The sequence below is a fragment of the Myotis lucifugus genome, unplaced genomic scaffold, assembly GCF_000147115.1.
Source record: "Myotis lucifugus unplaced genomic scaffold, Myoluc2.0 scaffold_8, whole genome shotgun sequence".
Lineage (NCBI taxonomy): Eukaryota > Metazoa > Chordata > Mammalia > Chiroptera > Vespertilionidae > Myotis > Myotis lucifugus.
Genome location: NW_005871056.1, coordinates 16113010 through 16130750, shown reverse-complemented (window position 1 = coordinate 16130750; position 17741 = coordinate 16113010). Strand labels below are relative to the sequence as shown.

The following is a 17741-nucleotide window of genomic DNA, read 5'->3' as shown; positions in this document are numbered from 1 at the left end:
TGGGGTGGGGGCAGCAGAAGTAGCTGTGGGAACCAGGGGAGCTCCCAGGACAGTCTGGTGACTGAGTCACCCTATCACCTTCCCCCGTGCAGACCACTTCCCCTCCTGTGTCAGGATCCCACCCCACGCAAGCTGCCCCGAGGTGCGGAGGTGTACAAACTGAAAGGTACCTATACATCAATGGCCACGGCCACCAAGGAGCGGACTGTCCTGTCACACAACCTGATGGAAAGAGGCAGTCAGCCAGGCTGGTCACAGGGAGGAGAGCTGTGAGGAGCTCCTCTGGCTGGAGCTGTGCCGGCTCAGGACAAAGGTGGAGGAGTTGCTCTTTTTGCTCACGCTTGTCTCCCCAGGCCGAGAGCCCCTCCGGTAGCTGGAGGAGCAACAGAGGACGCGCTGCACGAGCTCGTGGAAGAGGTGGCCCGTGAAGAGCATGTAGATCCAGGGGTTGCAGCAGCTGTTGAGGCTGGCCAGGAGCATGGCGATGATGAAAGCTGAAGCTGCAGGGGTTGGGGGTGCAGAGAGAAAGAGAACAGGGCATCAGGACTGGAGTGCTAACCACGGTTTCCTGAGAGCAGCTTTTTTCTGGTACCAGGAGCTGGGCCACAGACAGAGTACTAAACAGAAAAGTCTGGCCCTGGCTGGTATGCTCAGTGGTTAGAACAGCCATGGGCAAACTACGGCCCGCGGGCCAGATCCGGCCCGTTTGAAATGAATAAAACTAAAAAAAAAAAGACCGTACCGTTTTATGTAATGATGTTTACTTTGAATTTATATTAGTTCACACAAACACTCCATCCATGCTTTTGTTCCGGCCCTCCAGTCCAGTTTAAGAACCCATTGTGGCCCTCGAGTCAAAAAGTTTGCCCACCCCTGGGTTAGAATGTCGGCCCATTCACTAAAGGGTCACAGGTTCGAATCCCGGTCAAGGGCACGTAGCTAGGTTGCAGGTTCAATCCCGATGTGTCTCTCTCACATCAATGGTTCTCTCTCTCTTTCTCCCTCTCTTCCTCCCTCCCTTCCATTCTCTAAAAATCAATGGGAAAAAAATATCCTCTGGCCCTAGCCAGTCTTTCTCAGTGGTTAGAACATCAGCCCGAGGACTAAAGGGTCTCAGATTCAATTCCAGTCAAGGGCATCTATCTCGGTTGCAGGCTCCCCAGCCCTGGTCCGGGCACATGAGGGAGGCAACCAATCCATATTTCTCTCTATGTCCCCCCACCCCCCGCCCCACTCCCTTCCACTCTCTCTAAGAAAAAAAAAATCAATGGAAAAAATATCCTTGGGTAAGGATTAACAAAAAAATATAATAAAGAGACAAAATCTGTCTTCCTTCCACATCCTTGCTCTGGTTGTGCACTCAGACTGCCCCCAAGCCCTCCCAGGCTCAGCCAGCCCTGGAAGGCTCCAGGTCATTCTCTCATCAAACACCTCCCACTGCATGCTTCCAACAGCCACCTGTTGGTTCACCACTCACCCAGTAGGTGGGAGTGCCTACAGCTCAGAGTCCAAGAGCGCAGAGTCTGGAAGCTGCCAGACCTTGTTTGTATTCTAGCCCCATCAGGGACAAATGATTTTAACTCCCCCCAAACTTCTGTTTCCTAATCTCTAAGTGGGGACAAGTGTACACAAACCCCACAGGAATGCTGTAAGGATTAATGAGTGCCCAGAACATAGTTAAGTGCCCAGTACATTGCTGGCTGCCACCACAGCCATGTGCCAGGCACCAGGCTAGGCACTGGGAACACAAAAATAAAATGAGTGGCACCATGAGGTGGGTACACTGAGGAGGAATGCAACTCTCTAGGAGCGAATCACAGTGGGCCCCAGAGAAACCAGCGTTGGAGCTGACACCTGAAGGATGCTCATGAATGCTCCAGGCAGGGCAGGGAGAAGGGAATGACACAGGCAAGGCCATGGTGGCCAGAAAGTGGATGCTATCTGTGAAGATGCCCCTAAGAGCACTGCTTTGACATGACAATGAACTTTTACCCCCCCCAAAAAAGTGACACTAAAATTAAATGAGGCCCTGTGTACAAGCCATTATCCTGAAGACTTACTGAGTTTCAGGCAGAATTAGTGATCAGCAATCAACTTCATGACATTACTTATCAAAAATGTCACAAATTTAACCTTCAAAGAGAAAGAGAAGTCCTAACCCTAAATACTTCTACGTAGGAGGAGGAGAGAAAAATCTGGGTTTCTTTCAATGGACTTAAATCAGACAAACTTCAGACATCTCCCATCAACAGAGAAGGACCGGCAGCACCTCCAGAAACCCAAGGAAAATCGAATTCCCAAGGATTCTATTCACAACCACATCCTCATGAGCGAAGCAACTGCAAAGGCTGGGAAAATCCTCTGGTCTTCCGTCTCTTCTGGGAAAAGCTTTCAAAAAATAACTCCAGGACTCAAAAGCTAAATCCAGGAAAGGATTTTTCATGGGAATGCTGGAGTTTCGAGATCTAGATGCCACCATGGATGAAACCTGACAAGCTCAGGGGAGGCCTGCATGGTGGGCCTTACAGACTCAGAGACTGAAAGGAACTACATAGGATGGTCTGATCATAAAAATTCCTAACGAAAAGCTGGTTATGGCAGGTAGTGACATCCTAGGCCTGTAGCTTCCTTGACAAAGGTTACTCTTTACCTCAAGTGAGCCTGTGTATTGCCTTTTTGTAACTAAGATAACATGCCTTTGAAATATGAGTAATGTTCTTTCCCAGACCCCCTCAGGGCACACCCACTGCTGGGAGACCAGGGAACCCCACATTGTCATATAGCTCCCTGAATACCATCTCTGTGTGTTGTAAAGGTAACTATCCTGTACCCACCAATGTAAAATAAGTATTTGTCTCTCCATTTTGCTTTTCATGCAATCCCAGAGATTTCCCTACTTTACCTCTCTCACCCCCTTAATCTACCACCAATGGACTTCATGTAACCCCCCTTATGGCTCCTCCTTTGATGCTAATGTATGAAATAAACTGCCATTTTCCAAAGCACTTTCTCAACCTGTTGAGATTTTGCTTCCAAGCAACTATAGTCAGTTTGACTCAAAAGAACTCATAAAAAGTTTCTACAGGTCTGGACATTTCTTACGCCAATACCACCATCAATGCAGAATAGAGCTATTGGTCTGCAACGTGTCCTAGCACCAAAGGGAGGAGGGCAGTTGTTTGTGAAACAAATTCAGTGGTTCTCAAAGTGGGGTCCCCCAGATCAGCGGGAACTTGTTAGAAAAGCTGGTTCCCAGGCCCCACCCTAAACCTACAGAATCAGAATCCTGGGGGCATGGTTGAGTGGTTGGTTGTAAACAACCCTCCAGGGGAGTCTGATGCACACCCAAGTTTGAGAAGCATTGGTCTGATTACTTGGTGCACCTGGAACCAAAGCAAGCTAAGGCAGACCAAAATAATAAAAAATAAAAATCGTGCAAAAGAGAAAGCTTAGAGAACAAAAGAGGAAAATCAAACCCTTAGACTAAAATAATTTAAAAGAGAGAGTGAAGAGGAGGAAAGTCAATAATACTGAATTTTTCACTTTCTAGAAAAGAGAATGAAAAAAATATTTGCTCTGATTTGAATGGGCAAAGAAGATGAATTTAAGTTTAGAAATTCTGGTGAAATATCACCAAGACTAAGAATACATCATAATTAAAGATATAAAATGAAAGAGGCAAAATCAACACATGAAAGTGAAACTTTTAAAAGGCATCAAAAATAATCTATCAGACACCAGGGGGAAAATGTAGGCGTCTGAGGCTATACAATGGGATAGATGAAGTTCAGGCTTAGACAGAAAGGCACCGTGATTTACCTAGCTGTGTAGTTAACGGTATAATCTTAGTTGATTTAAGCTACTTGCCTTCATTTAAGCTACTTGCCTCACTCTTACGTGTGGATCTTTGTAATTTATTGATCCTATTTTTTAAAAACTTACATAAACAACACAAAAGTAAACAGCTGATAAATTCTGAGCGGCTGGCCAGCCTGGGTGGGAGGTGTGGGGCCATGGCCAGCACCTCTGCCCCCCACCTGGTGGCCACAGACACAAATAACCTGCCTGGCCACAGGCAGCCCTCTCTACGCTGATCCTGCTCACATCAAGCTGCCAATGCTAAGGACACATTTGGACTTCTTTTAGTTGACACATATCCTAATCACCCAAAACCTGAGAGTTCTCCCCGTGGTGGAATTTCAAGCCATCAGCAAGAAGGAGAGCTACTTGGGAATAAAAAACAGGGACTATGGTGGACATTTCAAAGGGGAAAAGCAGCAGGAATAAAAGACACACAGGTGAGAATGCTCCGGAAAGAGCGTTCAGGGACTGCCAGAGCTGGAGAAGGGCAGTTTCATGGGAGAAGAGACTGGAAAGAGCCGGGCTGAGGAGGACTTTGAATCCAGGCTGAGTCTGAACTGGAGTCTACAGGCAATGGGCAGCCACGAATGGTTCCAGCAGACGAGTGACTGCACCTCAACTGCTGTCTGCACTTACTACATCTTGTTTAGGCTACAACATTGCCCTTCCATAGGGTTGTTACAGAGACCTTATACCCCCGACCCTCACCCCAGCCTAAAATATTTACTATTAGGCCTTTTACAGAAAAAGTTAGTCAATCCTTGATGTCTAAAGGAGGGGCCGGTGTTAAAAAGCATAGAAAAGGGCTCAGAAAGGGGAGAGGCGGACCCAGGGCAAGCTCAGCCCACTGCTCCCCACATTAACAGGAGGACCTATCTTTGCTTTCCAGTTACCCAGGCCTGGCACAAATCCTCGCTCTGCCACTTTGCAACTGTGTGCTCTTGGACAAACTACCTAACCTCCCTTAACCTCAGTTTCCCCATCTGTGAGACAGGAATAATAAAAATAACTTCTTTACAGAATCCTTGCCAATTTTCATTAGACAGGGTTCCAAGTGCTCACCATGACTCCTGGCACTCAACTCCAGTAAACACTCAATAAAGCTTAGCAATTGTCATTACTACTACAATGATGTGTACGCGCTCAATAAATGTTACTTTTCTTATCAATACCAGAGTTAGTGCCGATGCCTGTGAAACAATGGGGGAGGCTGCTCCCTGGGCTGGGCTGTGTCTTGGAATCTGAGGCAGCCCGGTATGGGACACAGGACGGAGGACACTCACAAGGACTTTGGGAAAACTGAAGAAAAAAATATGAAAGAGCTTTGTGAATGGCAAAGTGTTTGTTCAAGTACTTAGCATCATTATTATTAATGGTTATGAGATATGATTAACTGAATAGTTTTTTAAAGCCCAAGGTCTGGGGACTCCTGATCCCAGGCTGATTAAAGAAAGTGTCCTTTGCTATTTTTGCCATGACTTCAAGGATTAAAAACAAAAACAAAAAAACATGATCAAGACTCAGAGCCCTGGACTGGGTTACATGACACCAAAGGAACTTCAGATGATCTGTTTCGGAAAATCTTACCCTGCCAGAAACCCAAAAGGGAAGGTGGTAGCAACTCTCCAATGGACCCCCCACAAAAACAACCCCTTTCCCAGACCCGCCCTGGTGCCTGCACACTGCTCTGTGGTTCCTGCCTAGAAGCGGGGGCAAGTGGGAGGCACTGGTCTAGGGATTGGTCCTCACACCTGCTGGACCTCAAGCTGGGAAAAGGAGAAGAAGAGAGAGGGGGAGAAAGGGGGAAGGGGAGGGGGAAGAAGGCAGAGGAAGGGGGAGGGAGAGGGAGATTATGAGACATCCATGTATCCTTTCATGCTACTCTGGGTGCCAGCCACTGAGTCAGGCCTGGGGACCTGCCCTCAAGGGATTTACAAACACCAGTGGAAAGAGAGAAGTACAAGACAGGCACTCTATTACACAGGGAGTGGCAGCATTTGGGGGAGAAGCTGGTGGACCCAAGACAGGGGACCACAGGTGATCTTTAGGGAGAGGCTCCAAGCAGGAAAGATAAGCAGAAATGACCATGTACCAAAAGCAGACATTTCATGCTGGGTAACTGTACCCCAGGAGACAGAAATCACTCTGTATTTCCACTCGGCACCGTGATTCATGGAGAGGTGGGTGGCTGAGGGCCACCCCAGGACTGTCTGCCCGAGATCCGCCTACCAGGCCCGGCTTTACTCAAGCCAGGAGAACTCCCCTGTTTGGATATCCCAGCACTCCCTCCACGCAAATTTCCCAGCACTCCTGTCACTGAAGGCCCAAATTAGCCCAGAACAGCTGACGCACAGCTGCCCAAGGCCTCTCTGGGCTGTGCTGTCCCTGAGGCGGTTCACATACAATTCAAAGACATGGCTCAGCTGACATCTCTGCTCTCATCTGAATCAAATCAAGCTCATCAACTTTTATACCCCAGAAACCAACAACTAGGTTCAAGGCCTCCCCACTCCCCCATGTCAGTACCCCTCAGCCCACCCAGGAAATCAGGAATTAGGGTCTAAGTCCTTTATTCCTATGGGGCTGTGTAGAACTTGGGAGTCGTGGTCTAAGGAAGACCCTTTTTTTTCCCACTGTACACATATATACTAGTAAAGACTGAAAAGCAATATGTATTACAGAGGGCCTTCTTTGAAAAGGCCACAACTTGACAACATTGGAATTGTTCTAAAAATTGGAATTGTTCTAAAAATCACAAGTGTGTGATCATCCTATGTATCATAGGGTCAGGATTAACAGCCAAATTTGTGGGCTACAGAGTGTTACAGGGGCTTCTATTACATCACTGCTCAAATCTAGGGGACATGTTCTGCTCTCTGGACTGAACCTGAGGAATAGCCACATTCTGAAAACAGAAGGGCAGGGGCCTTTTGGCAAACGACCAGCCCTTCTCTACCCCGAGGGGACAACAGGGCCCTGCAGCCCATTGGACCATATGTGCAAAGGCAAATTGCATGTTTTGGTAAAAGAGAAAAGAAATTAAAGACTTACTACTCAATAGGCCAGCTCATGGGCATTGCATAGACACCACCTGGATGCTTGTTAAAAATGCAAACCCCACCCAGTCCTCCTGAATCAGAATTTGCATTTTAACAAGATCCCCCACATGATTTGTGTACACACTGATGTTTGAGAAGTATTCCTCTATTAGGTGAAAAATAAAGTAACTGTCTAATGATCTCAACATGGCTTCTTTACATAGTCAGCTCCTACTCATCCTTCAAAAACCCTTTCCAAATGTTGCTTCCTCTCTGAAGTCCTCCTGATTTTTCCCCCAGAAAGAAAATCAATGAATCCCTCTTAGGGCACTCACAGTACTTGATAAATAAATACTTCTCTTACAGCATCATCCCTTCATACCATCGTTATTTATGTTTATAACCTGTGGCTTTCCTTCGTGGCTCTGTCCCTGGCGAGCAAAGACTTGAACTGAAGCATGAAATTAGCAGACAGAAGTCCTGATACATCAGCCACCTCCACTAGCACATCGGAAAGGCAAAAGGACAGTTTCCCAGCTTGATGACAGGAGATGGCTCCTAACAAGATGACTGGACTCAAGTGTAATTCCCTCTAGAAAAACTAAATTCACACCCAGATATCAGGGTCAGGTGGAGGGAAAGAGAAACAGGATGAACAGTGTGAGGCATGGGCCCTGGAGGGCAGAGACCGTGGTACTGGAGCATCTGGCAAATGGGTAGAAATGCCAGCTTCTGGGGAGCACTCTATTCTTAACCCCTCGGTGGCCAGGAGTGAGGATCACAGGAATCAGGGGCTGGGACACTGAAGACCACCTGGTTACACCCCATTCTGTCCACCTGTCACACCAGGGTCCCTTGTTTCCAAAACCCAGAGCTAGAACCTCCCCACCACACCTCCTGCTGTCTCCTCCAGTTTTGCTTTAGCTCGAGACACTCTCGCTCCCACCACCCCTGCGCTGGCCACCATTCCTCAACTGAGACTGCAGCCCCGCAGCTACAACGCTGCTCTTGAGCTCCAAGCAATTCCCACCCCTCACTGCACTGCACTGACTTACCTCAGGACCCTGGCCCATCTTGAACTTTCTTTTTTTTTTCTTTATTGATTAAGGTATTACATATGTGTCCTTATCACCCCATTGCCCCCCAACCCCCATTCATGCCCTCACCCCCACCCCTCCAGTGTCTGTGTCCATTGGTTAGGCTTATATGCATGCATACAAGTCCTTTGGTTGAACTTTCTTTTTTAAAAGCTAACATTTATTGTCCTAGCCAGTTTGGCTCAGACTGAAGGGTCCCAGGTTTGATTCCTGTCAAAGGCATGTACTAGGGTTGCAGGTTTCTCTCTGGCCCAGGCCCGGGTCATGGCTCCTGCAGGAGGCAACCAATCGATGTGTTTCTCTCACAGCAATGTTTCTCTCTGCCTTTCACTCTCTCTTCCACTTTCTCTAAAAATCAATGGAAAAATATCCTTGGGTGAGGTTTAAAAATAAGTAAAATAAAATAAAATAAAAGCAAATATTTATTGAGCACTTACTATATGCTAGGCACTATGCCACTGGCATATTCCACCCCCTTCCCAACCTAAACTCTATTCTTTTTTTAAAAAGTATTTTTATTGATTTCAGAGAGAGAGGAAGAGAGAGATAGAAACATCAATGATGAGAGGGAATCATTGATTGGCTGCCTCCTGCATGCCCCCCACTGGGGATCGAGCCCGCAACACAGACATGTGCCCCTGACTGGAATTGAGACCGGGACTCTTCAGTCCGCAGGCCAATGCTCTATCCACTGAGCCAAACCAGCTAGGGCTAAACTCTATTTTTAACCCAAGAAAACTGAGGTCTAGGCAGGTTTGGGGGTCACTGCTGCCACTCCATCTGACTACCCCATGGGACATAAGACCCCAACACCAGCCTGGCAGACACTAGGGGTGTCCCTCCCAGAGGTCCGTGGTATACCCAGAATTCTGGGGCCAACCTTGGCCTGACTGTCACAGGGTTATGAATACAGCAGCTGTTGGCCTTGGGAGGGCAGGTGAAGGCCTGAGGGGGGCTCCCTGCAAGCTCTCCTCACCGAGGGCTGGCAGACCCCGGCAGAGGCCGTGCAGACAGAACCCTCGGGAGACACGGAACAACCGGTGGTAGAATGAACGCACTGGCGTTCAGAGGAGGAAGGAGACCCCTGGCTGGGGAGACAGAGTTTCATGAAAGGGGCCCTGGAAGAGGCTGCCAGGTGCCGTGTTGGGGTTGTCCCTGCACAGCTCCTGAGAGCATCCTTCTCACAGACCCTGAGGTCAATGGCACCCCCTGGAGGTGTGCACAAAGCAGCCCACACTGGAACTGGGCTCTGAAAGATGGGTCTCCACAGAAGAGACAGGGGTGGGCCCTCCTTGGTGAGAACACGGTCAGCGTGAGAGCCAAGCAAAAGGACTTGTGGGAAGGGGCCAGTCGGCAGGCCTGGAAGGGGACACGAGGCCAACGGGCCAGAGCCCAGGCAAGGTGACAAGGTGCACTCATCTGCTGGATGTCAGTTCAGGCCAGGCCTGCATGTGGCTCTAAACTACTGCTTCTCAACCAGACGACTCTGCCCCTTCGGGGACCTGGGCAATGTCTGGAGATGGTTTTGGTGGTCACACTGGGGGGTGGGGAGGGGTGCAGTAGCATCTAGTGGGTAGGGCCAGGGATGCTGCTAAACCTACTACAGGGCACAGGACAGCAGCCCCTCCCGACGCCACACTAAAACAAAGATTATCTGGCCCAAAATGTCAATAGCCAAAGTTGAAAACCTCTGCTCTCAACCAAGAAGGTGGTAATGAAAAGGAAAAGGGAAGTGTGACGTGGGGTGTGTGCTGAGCTAAGGGGATCAGTGGACAGCGGGGGAAGCCAAGCGACAGGCGTCGAGCCCAGAGTGCTGAGAGGGCAGTGCCGATAGTGGCCATGAGGCTGGGTGTTGCCGGAAGGAGCCCAGGTCACAGAGTGGGTGCAGGGCTCTGGTATGGTGCGCCTGGGACAGAGCCAGGAATCAGCTTTTTAAAGAAGTGCCAGCAGATCCCGACACTCAGGCAAATAGAACACTGAAAATGCTGGCCTGGGACAGGCCCGGTGCAATCTAGCAGGTCTGAGATGAGGCGACTGGGTTCAATTCCAGCTCCACCACTCACTCAGTGTGCTCCCTGAGCCTCAGTGTCCTAATCTGTAAAATGGGGATAACGCCCCCTTCCCTGGTTGTGTTTGGGTGAGGAAAGATGGGGCCAGATACAGGGTCTGGCACTTAACAAGGGGTGGTACTGATATCAGCTAATCCAACTCCTCACCTCACTGAAACTGATACCCAGACAGGGCATCGTGTCCCATCGGGAGGTACCATCTCCATTGCTCACATGGGAATGGCAAAGGCCACAGACCACCCGGAGGCATACCCCACAGGGACTCTCATCACTTCCCAGTGCTATCTCAGGGTCCAGGGACTCTGGCTGGTGGGGACTAACATACAGGGTCCAGCAGAGCACCATTCAGCCTCCACCCAGCCCCCAGAAGTGAGCCTATGGGCTTGCCTTTGCTTCCAACAGCTAGCACAAGGTGGTGGGGTCATCAGGCGGGCCAGCCCCTGAGGCAGCTGACAGGCCAGCCCTGACCCCAGGCCTCACCGAGTCCCTCCAGAGAGCTGATCTCCTCCCACAACCCCTGTCCCCCTCTCCCCAACCCACTCAGACACCCATCAAATGGGAAAAAATATGTAGCAAAGCCTCCCCCAACAGATTTTTATTTTTTGCTGCTATTAATCAAATCTTTAAAAAGAAGAAAAGTCACCTTTGGCCAGAAACTCAAAGGGAAAACATTAGCACTAGCCAAGAACGTAAAAGAACTTGCAATTGCTTAATCAGACAAGAGTATGGTCCTTACCTGTCCCTCTAATTGCAATTTATACCCAGAAGGGCCAAGCTAAGACCTCCCTGTCCAGTCTCCTCCAGCCCAACCTTTCCCACCGCTCTCCATACCAGGGGGTTGCCTGAAGAGCAGGCCCCTCTCCAAGTTGCCCAGCCCACCCACACCTTGGGCACAGTGTCCTTGTAAGGTGGCAGGCCACACTGGAGGGACCTTGGTTCCACAAAAACAGGGAGGGGCTGGGAAGCTATTATCAGATGGGAAACACTTAAAACCAGGCCTCTGAGCATTTCAACCTTCCTTCTGGTACCACACTCCTGACAGGTGTTTGGTTGCCCCGGTGATGGGGCATTTACTTCTTCACCAGGTAGCCAGTTCTGCTGCTGAAGGGCTGCTTAGAAAGTCCTATTTCTCTAAGTCCAGCTCTACACACGCATCCCTGTCCTTTCTCCTGCACCTCCCTCCTCCATGTCCCACGTATCTGTTCAGCAAGCATTGGTTGAGATCCCCATGGGTGCCTAGCCTGTGTTAGGCACCAGGCACACACCAGTGAACAGGACAGGCAGTATCCCTGTTGTGACAAGGCTCACAGTTCACCTCTCCAGTCTTCACTCACCTCTCCTCCACATACCAACCTGCCTGGACACAGCGCCTATTGTCCAGCAGGCTCTGCTTGCACCTCTTCCCCCTCCACCCAGGCTCTCAAGAGAAAAATGTCCATCTGCTCCCACAGGAATAACTGCCCACATCTCAGTCAACCCCGAGAATGCAAACAGGACCTTTAACATGTGGAATGGGGGAGGGGAGAAGAGTGACCCTGATCATGTGGCCCCCATGTGCCACCCTTCACAGCATGTCATCTTCGTAATAACTCCACGGGTTTGCTACCTTTGTTGTGCACAGGAGGAAGCGGAGGCTCAGAGAGATGAAACCACTTGCTCAAGGACACACAGGAGAAAACAGCCAGCAGCCTCCAAACACAGGTCAGCTGTGTTGCCCTTTGCCTGCACCTGTGGAGCCCAGGACCCTATGGTGCCCGCCCGCTGTCCTGGCCAATGCAGTGGAGGCCCTGCTCTGTTCTCTGGGCATTTCTTGCTCCTGTGGAAATCAGCAAGTTCGAGAGAAAAGGGGACTATTCTGAAAGATGAATATGGCTCATCTATGAATGAACTCTGAGTGAGATTTTCCTTTAATTCAAAAGGTTCTCCTCCAGCTTCCCAGTTTCTGAGAATGGTGACTAGACAGGAGCCACTGCTTGGTGTGTTCAGGCAGCACATCTCACCCCATCTGCCAACCTGCCCCCCTTCTCTCTCACCTATGCCCCCTGGAGTGGGCACTTCACAAGGGACACACTGGAAGGGGAGAACTAGGGACAGAGATTAAAAATCAGCTCACCATACCCAATCCGCATCCACCAACCCCTGGAAAAAGGGACACACCCTCGCTATCTCCTTGCTCAGAACTGCCTCAGGGCTGGAGTTCTTGGGACCAGCAGCAAAACAAACTTCAGCAAGTTCAAGGGGGAAGGTTGGTGCCAAGTCTTTGGCTGTGGAATTTGATTCTGAAGGATACAGGTGGGGCTTGTCACACCTGCATGGATGGGTGTCTGGTCTCAGCCCTCCTCCTGCAGTCCCCAGGCTCACCTAGTCAGCACTCCGGCATGTGGCTGCTTTAAAGGGGGGAGCTCATTAAATTACCACCATGTGACCTGTCCAATACCTGGAGGCTTGACAGGGGCAGCCCGCTATCGCTCTTATCACTCATTGTTTTTACTTCCAATCAGTGGAAATATTGAAACTGTTTTCCTCTTAGCTCGGCTCTTAGGAAAGGAAGCCCTGTGTGCAGCTCACCTCCACACAGAGACTTTATTATTGCTGTGATTATAATTGTCTTACTCTTTTGTCCCCTTATCTAAGTTTGCTTATGTCTACTTTATCTTGCTGCAGTACCTGAATCTTAGTGCCCCACCTCAAATTATTTTTGGAATAAGGCAGTGATGGCGAACCTATGACACGCGGGTCAGAGGTGACACGCGAACTCATTTTTTTGGTTGATTTTTCCTTGTTAAATGGCCCTGTGTGCAGCTCACCTCCACACAGACTTTATTATTGCTGTGATTATAATTGTCTTACTCTTTTGTCCCCTTATCGAAGTTTCCTTATGTCTACTTTATCTTGCTGCAGTACCTGAATCTTAGTGCCCCACCTCAAATTATTTTTGGAATAAGGTGAGCTCTCAGCCCGTAAAGGCAGCCCCTGGTTTGAATGAAGGTGTAGGCGTTGGGGGAGAGGGCAGTCAGGGGGGAGCATTGTAAAAGGGGCACCTGGGTTTGGAGAGAACACCTGAGAGTGAGCCCTGCTGGAGGCAGGGACCTATATCCTGCAAGAGGCCTCGGCCAGCATGACTTCCCCAGCCATTCTGCTCTGTAGCTGCTTCTGGTTCTGTTTTCCAGATGAAGCTACTGGCAGAAGAGATCCCACATCTGGCCCCTGCTGCCCCGGTCTGAGTCTGTCCGTCCAGGGGTTTCCCTGAAGAATGTCACACTGTCCACAACAGGCTCCCAGAGCTCCATTCTCCACTCCCAGGCAGTAAGCAGAGCAAGGAGCCCTGACCTAGGTATTTTGCATCTCTTGTAAATCACCTTCCTCTTGGACAGGAGAGTGGGGGCTGTGCACTGATTCTACTTTGCTGATCAACATCTCCTGAGTAACTTGAGAGCATCTCTCTTTGAATCTTTCCTTAACGCTTGCCGACAGTTTCTAGACTGAGTCATATCTCCAAGGTAACTGTAAATACCATCATTTCTGATGGCCCAGTCGGCTACTTGCAATTATCCAGATTAATGTCAAGTGGGCACAGGATGTGTATTCTGGCTGAGCCCACGTCCACTCGGAACCCTGCATGCCTTGGCCAGGCTGGTGGCCAGAGCCCGATTCCTCTCCCACGTGGGCTGGCACCTGCTCCTGGCAACACGCTGGAGGCGGGGAGGGGGGGGTGCTGGCGACATGTAGCCATGAATCCCCTGTGGTCTGCATTTGTACTCTTCTCCAGCACCCAGGACAGAATGCCCCGGAGGACCAGGGGACCTGGGCTTTCCATGTGAGACCCAACCCTGAACTAGGAAAAAGCAAAGGAGCAAAGGGAAGAAAGACGTGAGGTTCCGATTCAGAGAGTCCATTTCTTTCCCTGCTCCTGGAGCCTGAGCATGAGCCCGTCTCTATGAAGTCCTCGCCCCAGGATACCCTCCGGGGACCAGAAGGGCTCTACCCTCACTTTACCCAAGGGGCACTTTCTCTTCTCTTTTCCTGTGTCTTGTTTTTAAGACAGACAAATAAATTGCTTGGTGTACTTTTTGTTGTTGTTATTAATCCTCACCCTAGGATATTTTTTCCATTTTTTTCTTTTTCTTTTTTTTAGAGAGAGTGGAAGGGAAGGAGAAAGGGAGACAAGGACGAGGAGGAGGAGAAGAAGAAAGAGAGAGACAGAGACAGACACAGAGACAGACGCATCGACAGGTTGCCTCCCACACGGGGCCAGGATCAAACTTGCAACCCAGGTACATGCCCTTGACTAGGAATTGAACCTGCGGCCCTTCGGTGAGAGGGCTAACACTCTGACCACTGAACACACTGGTCAAGGCAACTTGGGGTACTTTTAAAGTGTAGAAAAGATATACACTTCACTGGGTGATTATGACATTTGCTGACCACATACTCTCAATCTTTGGGGAGAAAAGTGAGAAAGAGGAGAGCAGGTAAGGGGATGGACACAGGAAGTCATATAGAAGGGAGGGAGGAGGGGGAAAAATCACCAGGGAGGAAAATAAATGGGAGTGGTGAGGAGGCTACAAAGAGAGGAGTCAGAGTATTTGCCGAATGAACGAAATGAATGCTGAAATGTCCTCACCTAAAAGTCAGATACTAAGGGTCAAGGGGAAGCGGGGATCCCTCACCAAAAGCCCCACAGCTAGTAAGGGTTGGAGGGAGCACTAGATCCCAGGTCTCCCCAATATCCACTCTAAGGGAGCGTCAGTCTCACTTCCTCAAGGGCTGGTGTTTGAGCTCCTCAAGACCTGGGTCTGGTCTCTCCAGGAGCCTGCCCAGGAATGGATGGCCTGGTGTCTCATCTTACCTACAACACCTCACTGCTGGCTTCTGCCCAACCTAACTCCCGAATAAGAGCCCTAGCCCAGGAAGAAATGGGGGGTGGATAGGAAACCTGAGCTCTAGTGGCTGCTCTGCCTCTGACTTGCTGTGTGACCTGGAGGAAGTGCCTTCCCCTCTCTGGATCCCTGAATCCCCTCTATAAGGTGTGACCAGGGACTGGGTGATGAAGCCAGCTGGCTTTGCTGAGTCCTCTCAGCAACCTTACCCCTCACAGCTAGAATGGCATAACGAAGGTGCTCAATAAATACTGAAGACAACTGACCCAGGAATAATGCTAGACTACCTGGGAGGGCTGGGAAAGCCAGGAGTCTGTGCTTTTGGGGAGAGAGCAAAGCAAAGTTACCCAGCTGAATGAAGGGAGGTTTCCGCTTGCACCGGATGGTTGTGTTTGAGACTCTTGGAAGCAGTAATGATTATATCAGGAAATGGGACATTTGCGCTGTCTCAAAGGCAGGTAGGATAAAAGCAAACCCCTTGGTATCTCCTGACAAACACTGGAGTCCCGGGCATCCCAGTGCAGTTTTATGTGCTTACCCTCAAACAAAAAGGTGTGACTTATTCACCACCACTGATTACCCCTCCTACTCTTTGCAAATTGTGGGCAATGAGACAGCAACTGCCTGGAGCTCCTAGCCACCCAGAGACAGCCCCTAGTGCCCCCCCCCCAGCCCATAGTGCTCTCTGCTTCCCCAAACTCCCTCCCCACAGGTCACCCCATTCTTTCCTCTCCTCCTCTTCTACCAATCACCCAGACACCAGCCACGCTTGGACACCCTCAGCACTGACCTCCACAGTCCTCCAACTGGAGGGCAAGTTCCCCACCTACAGAAATCACCCAAATCTCCCCATCAAATTTGAAAATGTGGGTCCTTGCTCCCCTCTCTCCCCCCACAGCCCCAGCAGAAGCACATTCCCTAGCCCCAGGCTTGCCTATAGCACCAGGTGTTACCTCTCTACCATCTCCACCAAACCAGGGCTCAGAGACTCATCGCCACCTCCCCAGGTTGCCCCGCCCAGCACCCTATCAGCACTTGGTTGGACCAATGCAATCGCCCATCTACCACTGCCCTTATCAGAACCAGAACCCGTGGGTTCAGGCTGACTTGAACTTAGAATGGAAATTCAACGCAAAGTGAACTTAAAGTGAAGGGATCTTGAAGTTGGGCCGGGGTTCAAGAGTGACCTCCACCACTCGCCAACAATGCTTAAACGCAGTCACTTGAACCTCCGTTTCCTGGTCCGTAATGAGGAACCATTACCATGTGCAGCACAAGGACTGTGCTAAGGATTTTATGTGCATTTTTCTCATTTCATTCCCTACTGCCGAGTGAGAGCTGGTACTTTCATCATTATTGTCATTTTACAAAAGAGGAAGTCGGGGCTCAGGGAAGTTACACCTAAAATCACTTGGCCTGTGGATGATGGAGCCATGCATAAATCAAACCCAGCTCTGCAGGATTCCCACCCCACCCCCAAGCCTCCAGACCCCTGGATGTGCGGAGGCAGCAGAAGCAGGGCCCTGCCCAGCCAGCATGCTTGCTCCTCCCGGTCTCCCGCCCCGCGCTACCTTCCTTGGGCGCATTGGCGTCCCAGACGCTCCACATCTGCACAAAGAAGAATGGTGTCCAGCACACGATGAAGGCCAGCACGATGATGAAGGTCATCTTGACCGTGCGGATCTTGGCCCTGGAGATGAGCTTGACGCTGCTGACTCGAGCCAGGGCCGCGCCCTCCCTACTGCCCGCCATCGCGCCCTCGGGCCCCTTGGCCGCCCCCTCCGCCGCCGTCTTGATCCGAAAATTCTGCCAGATCTTGAAGCAGATGAGGCTGTAGCAGGCGGTCAGCACGATGACCGGCACGATGTACACGGCGAGGGTAATCCACGTGACGTAGGCCTTGGGCCCCCAGGGCTGGATGAAGCCGGCCCAGCAGTCGAAGACGCCATCAGCCACCTCGCGTATGGAGAATATGTGCACCTGCGGGGCGCTGGCCACCAGGCAGCCCAGCCACGTGATGAGCACGGCCAGGCGGTCCGCGCGGCGGCGCAGGGTGCGCAGCGGCTGGCAGATGGCCAGGCAGCGGTCCAGCGACATAAGCAGCAGCAGATAGGTGGAGGCGAACATGCCCACAACCTGTAAGTACTTGACCAGGCGGCACAACAGGTCAGGGCCGTAGAAGCGGAAGGTGATGTCCCACAGCAGCTGGGGCAGCACCTGGAACACCGCCACCACCAAGTCGGCAATGCTCAGGTGCTTCATGAAGAAGAAGAGGCGCGAGTGCTTGTGGCGCGTGGTGCGCAGCGCCAGCAGGACGCAGGCGTTGCCGCTCAGTGCCAGGAAGAGGATGAGGCACAGCACAGCCACCTCCACGCGCGCCAGGGCCTCGTTGCGCTGCGGCCCGAGCGTGCGGTTGCCCTCTGCCCCTGGCGGTGCCGCACTCCCATTGACCACCTCGGCGCTCCAGTTGGCCTCAAGGGTACCCTCCATGACCGTGGCCACCACTGCGTGATCCTGGCCTTTGGTGCTTTTTAAGGCGTGATGAGACGGGGCGGGACCCAACGGGGTAGGGCGCAACGGGGAGCCTCCTGGCGTACCTGGGGGCGGCTCTGATTTCTCTCCCGGAGACTCCGCGGGCAGATCTGCTGGGTGGGACCCTGAAACAAACCCCCAGAGCCTTGAAAAGACCACCACGGTTCTCTCCCGACACACGTGCAGCGAAGGTGTCCCCTTCCCAGAACCCCAAATCCTCTGAGACTCGGGGCACAACTGCCAGCCCCGGGATTGCTCAGCCGC

The 17741-nt window shown here is 51.0% G+C and overlaps 1 protein-coding gene across 1 annotated transcript; it reads right to left on the bottom strand.

The window, feature by feature from the left end:
- Positions 1-110: 110 nt before the first annotated feature.
- OXTR (oxytocin receptor) lies at positions 111-17435 on the bottom strand. Its single transcript, XM_023749406.1, has 2 exons — positions 16517-17435; positions 111-500 (listed from the first exon to the last, which is right to left on the bottom strand). The coding sequence occupies exons 1-2, from the start codon at positions 17433-17435 to the stop codon at positions 253-255; spliced, it is 1167 nt and encodes a 388-aa protein (XP_023605174.1). The 3' UTR covers positions 111-252.
- Between the last annotated feature and the right edge of the window lie 306 nt (positions 17436-17741).

Excerpts from the sequence above, each read along its gene's own strand:
- OXTR (XM_023749406.1), bottom strand. The coding sequence starts at position 17,435 with ATGGAGGGTACCCTTGAGGCCAACTGGAGCGCCGAGGTGGTCAATGGG. Across the intron at positions 501-16,516 it reads CGCCAATGCGCCCAAGGAAG|CTTCAGCTTTCATCATCGCC; the intron begins GTAGCGCGGGGC and ends CAACCCCTGCAG.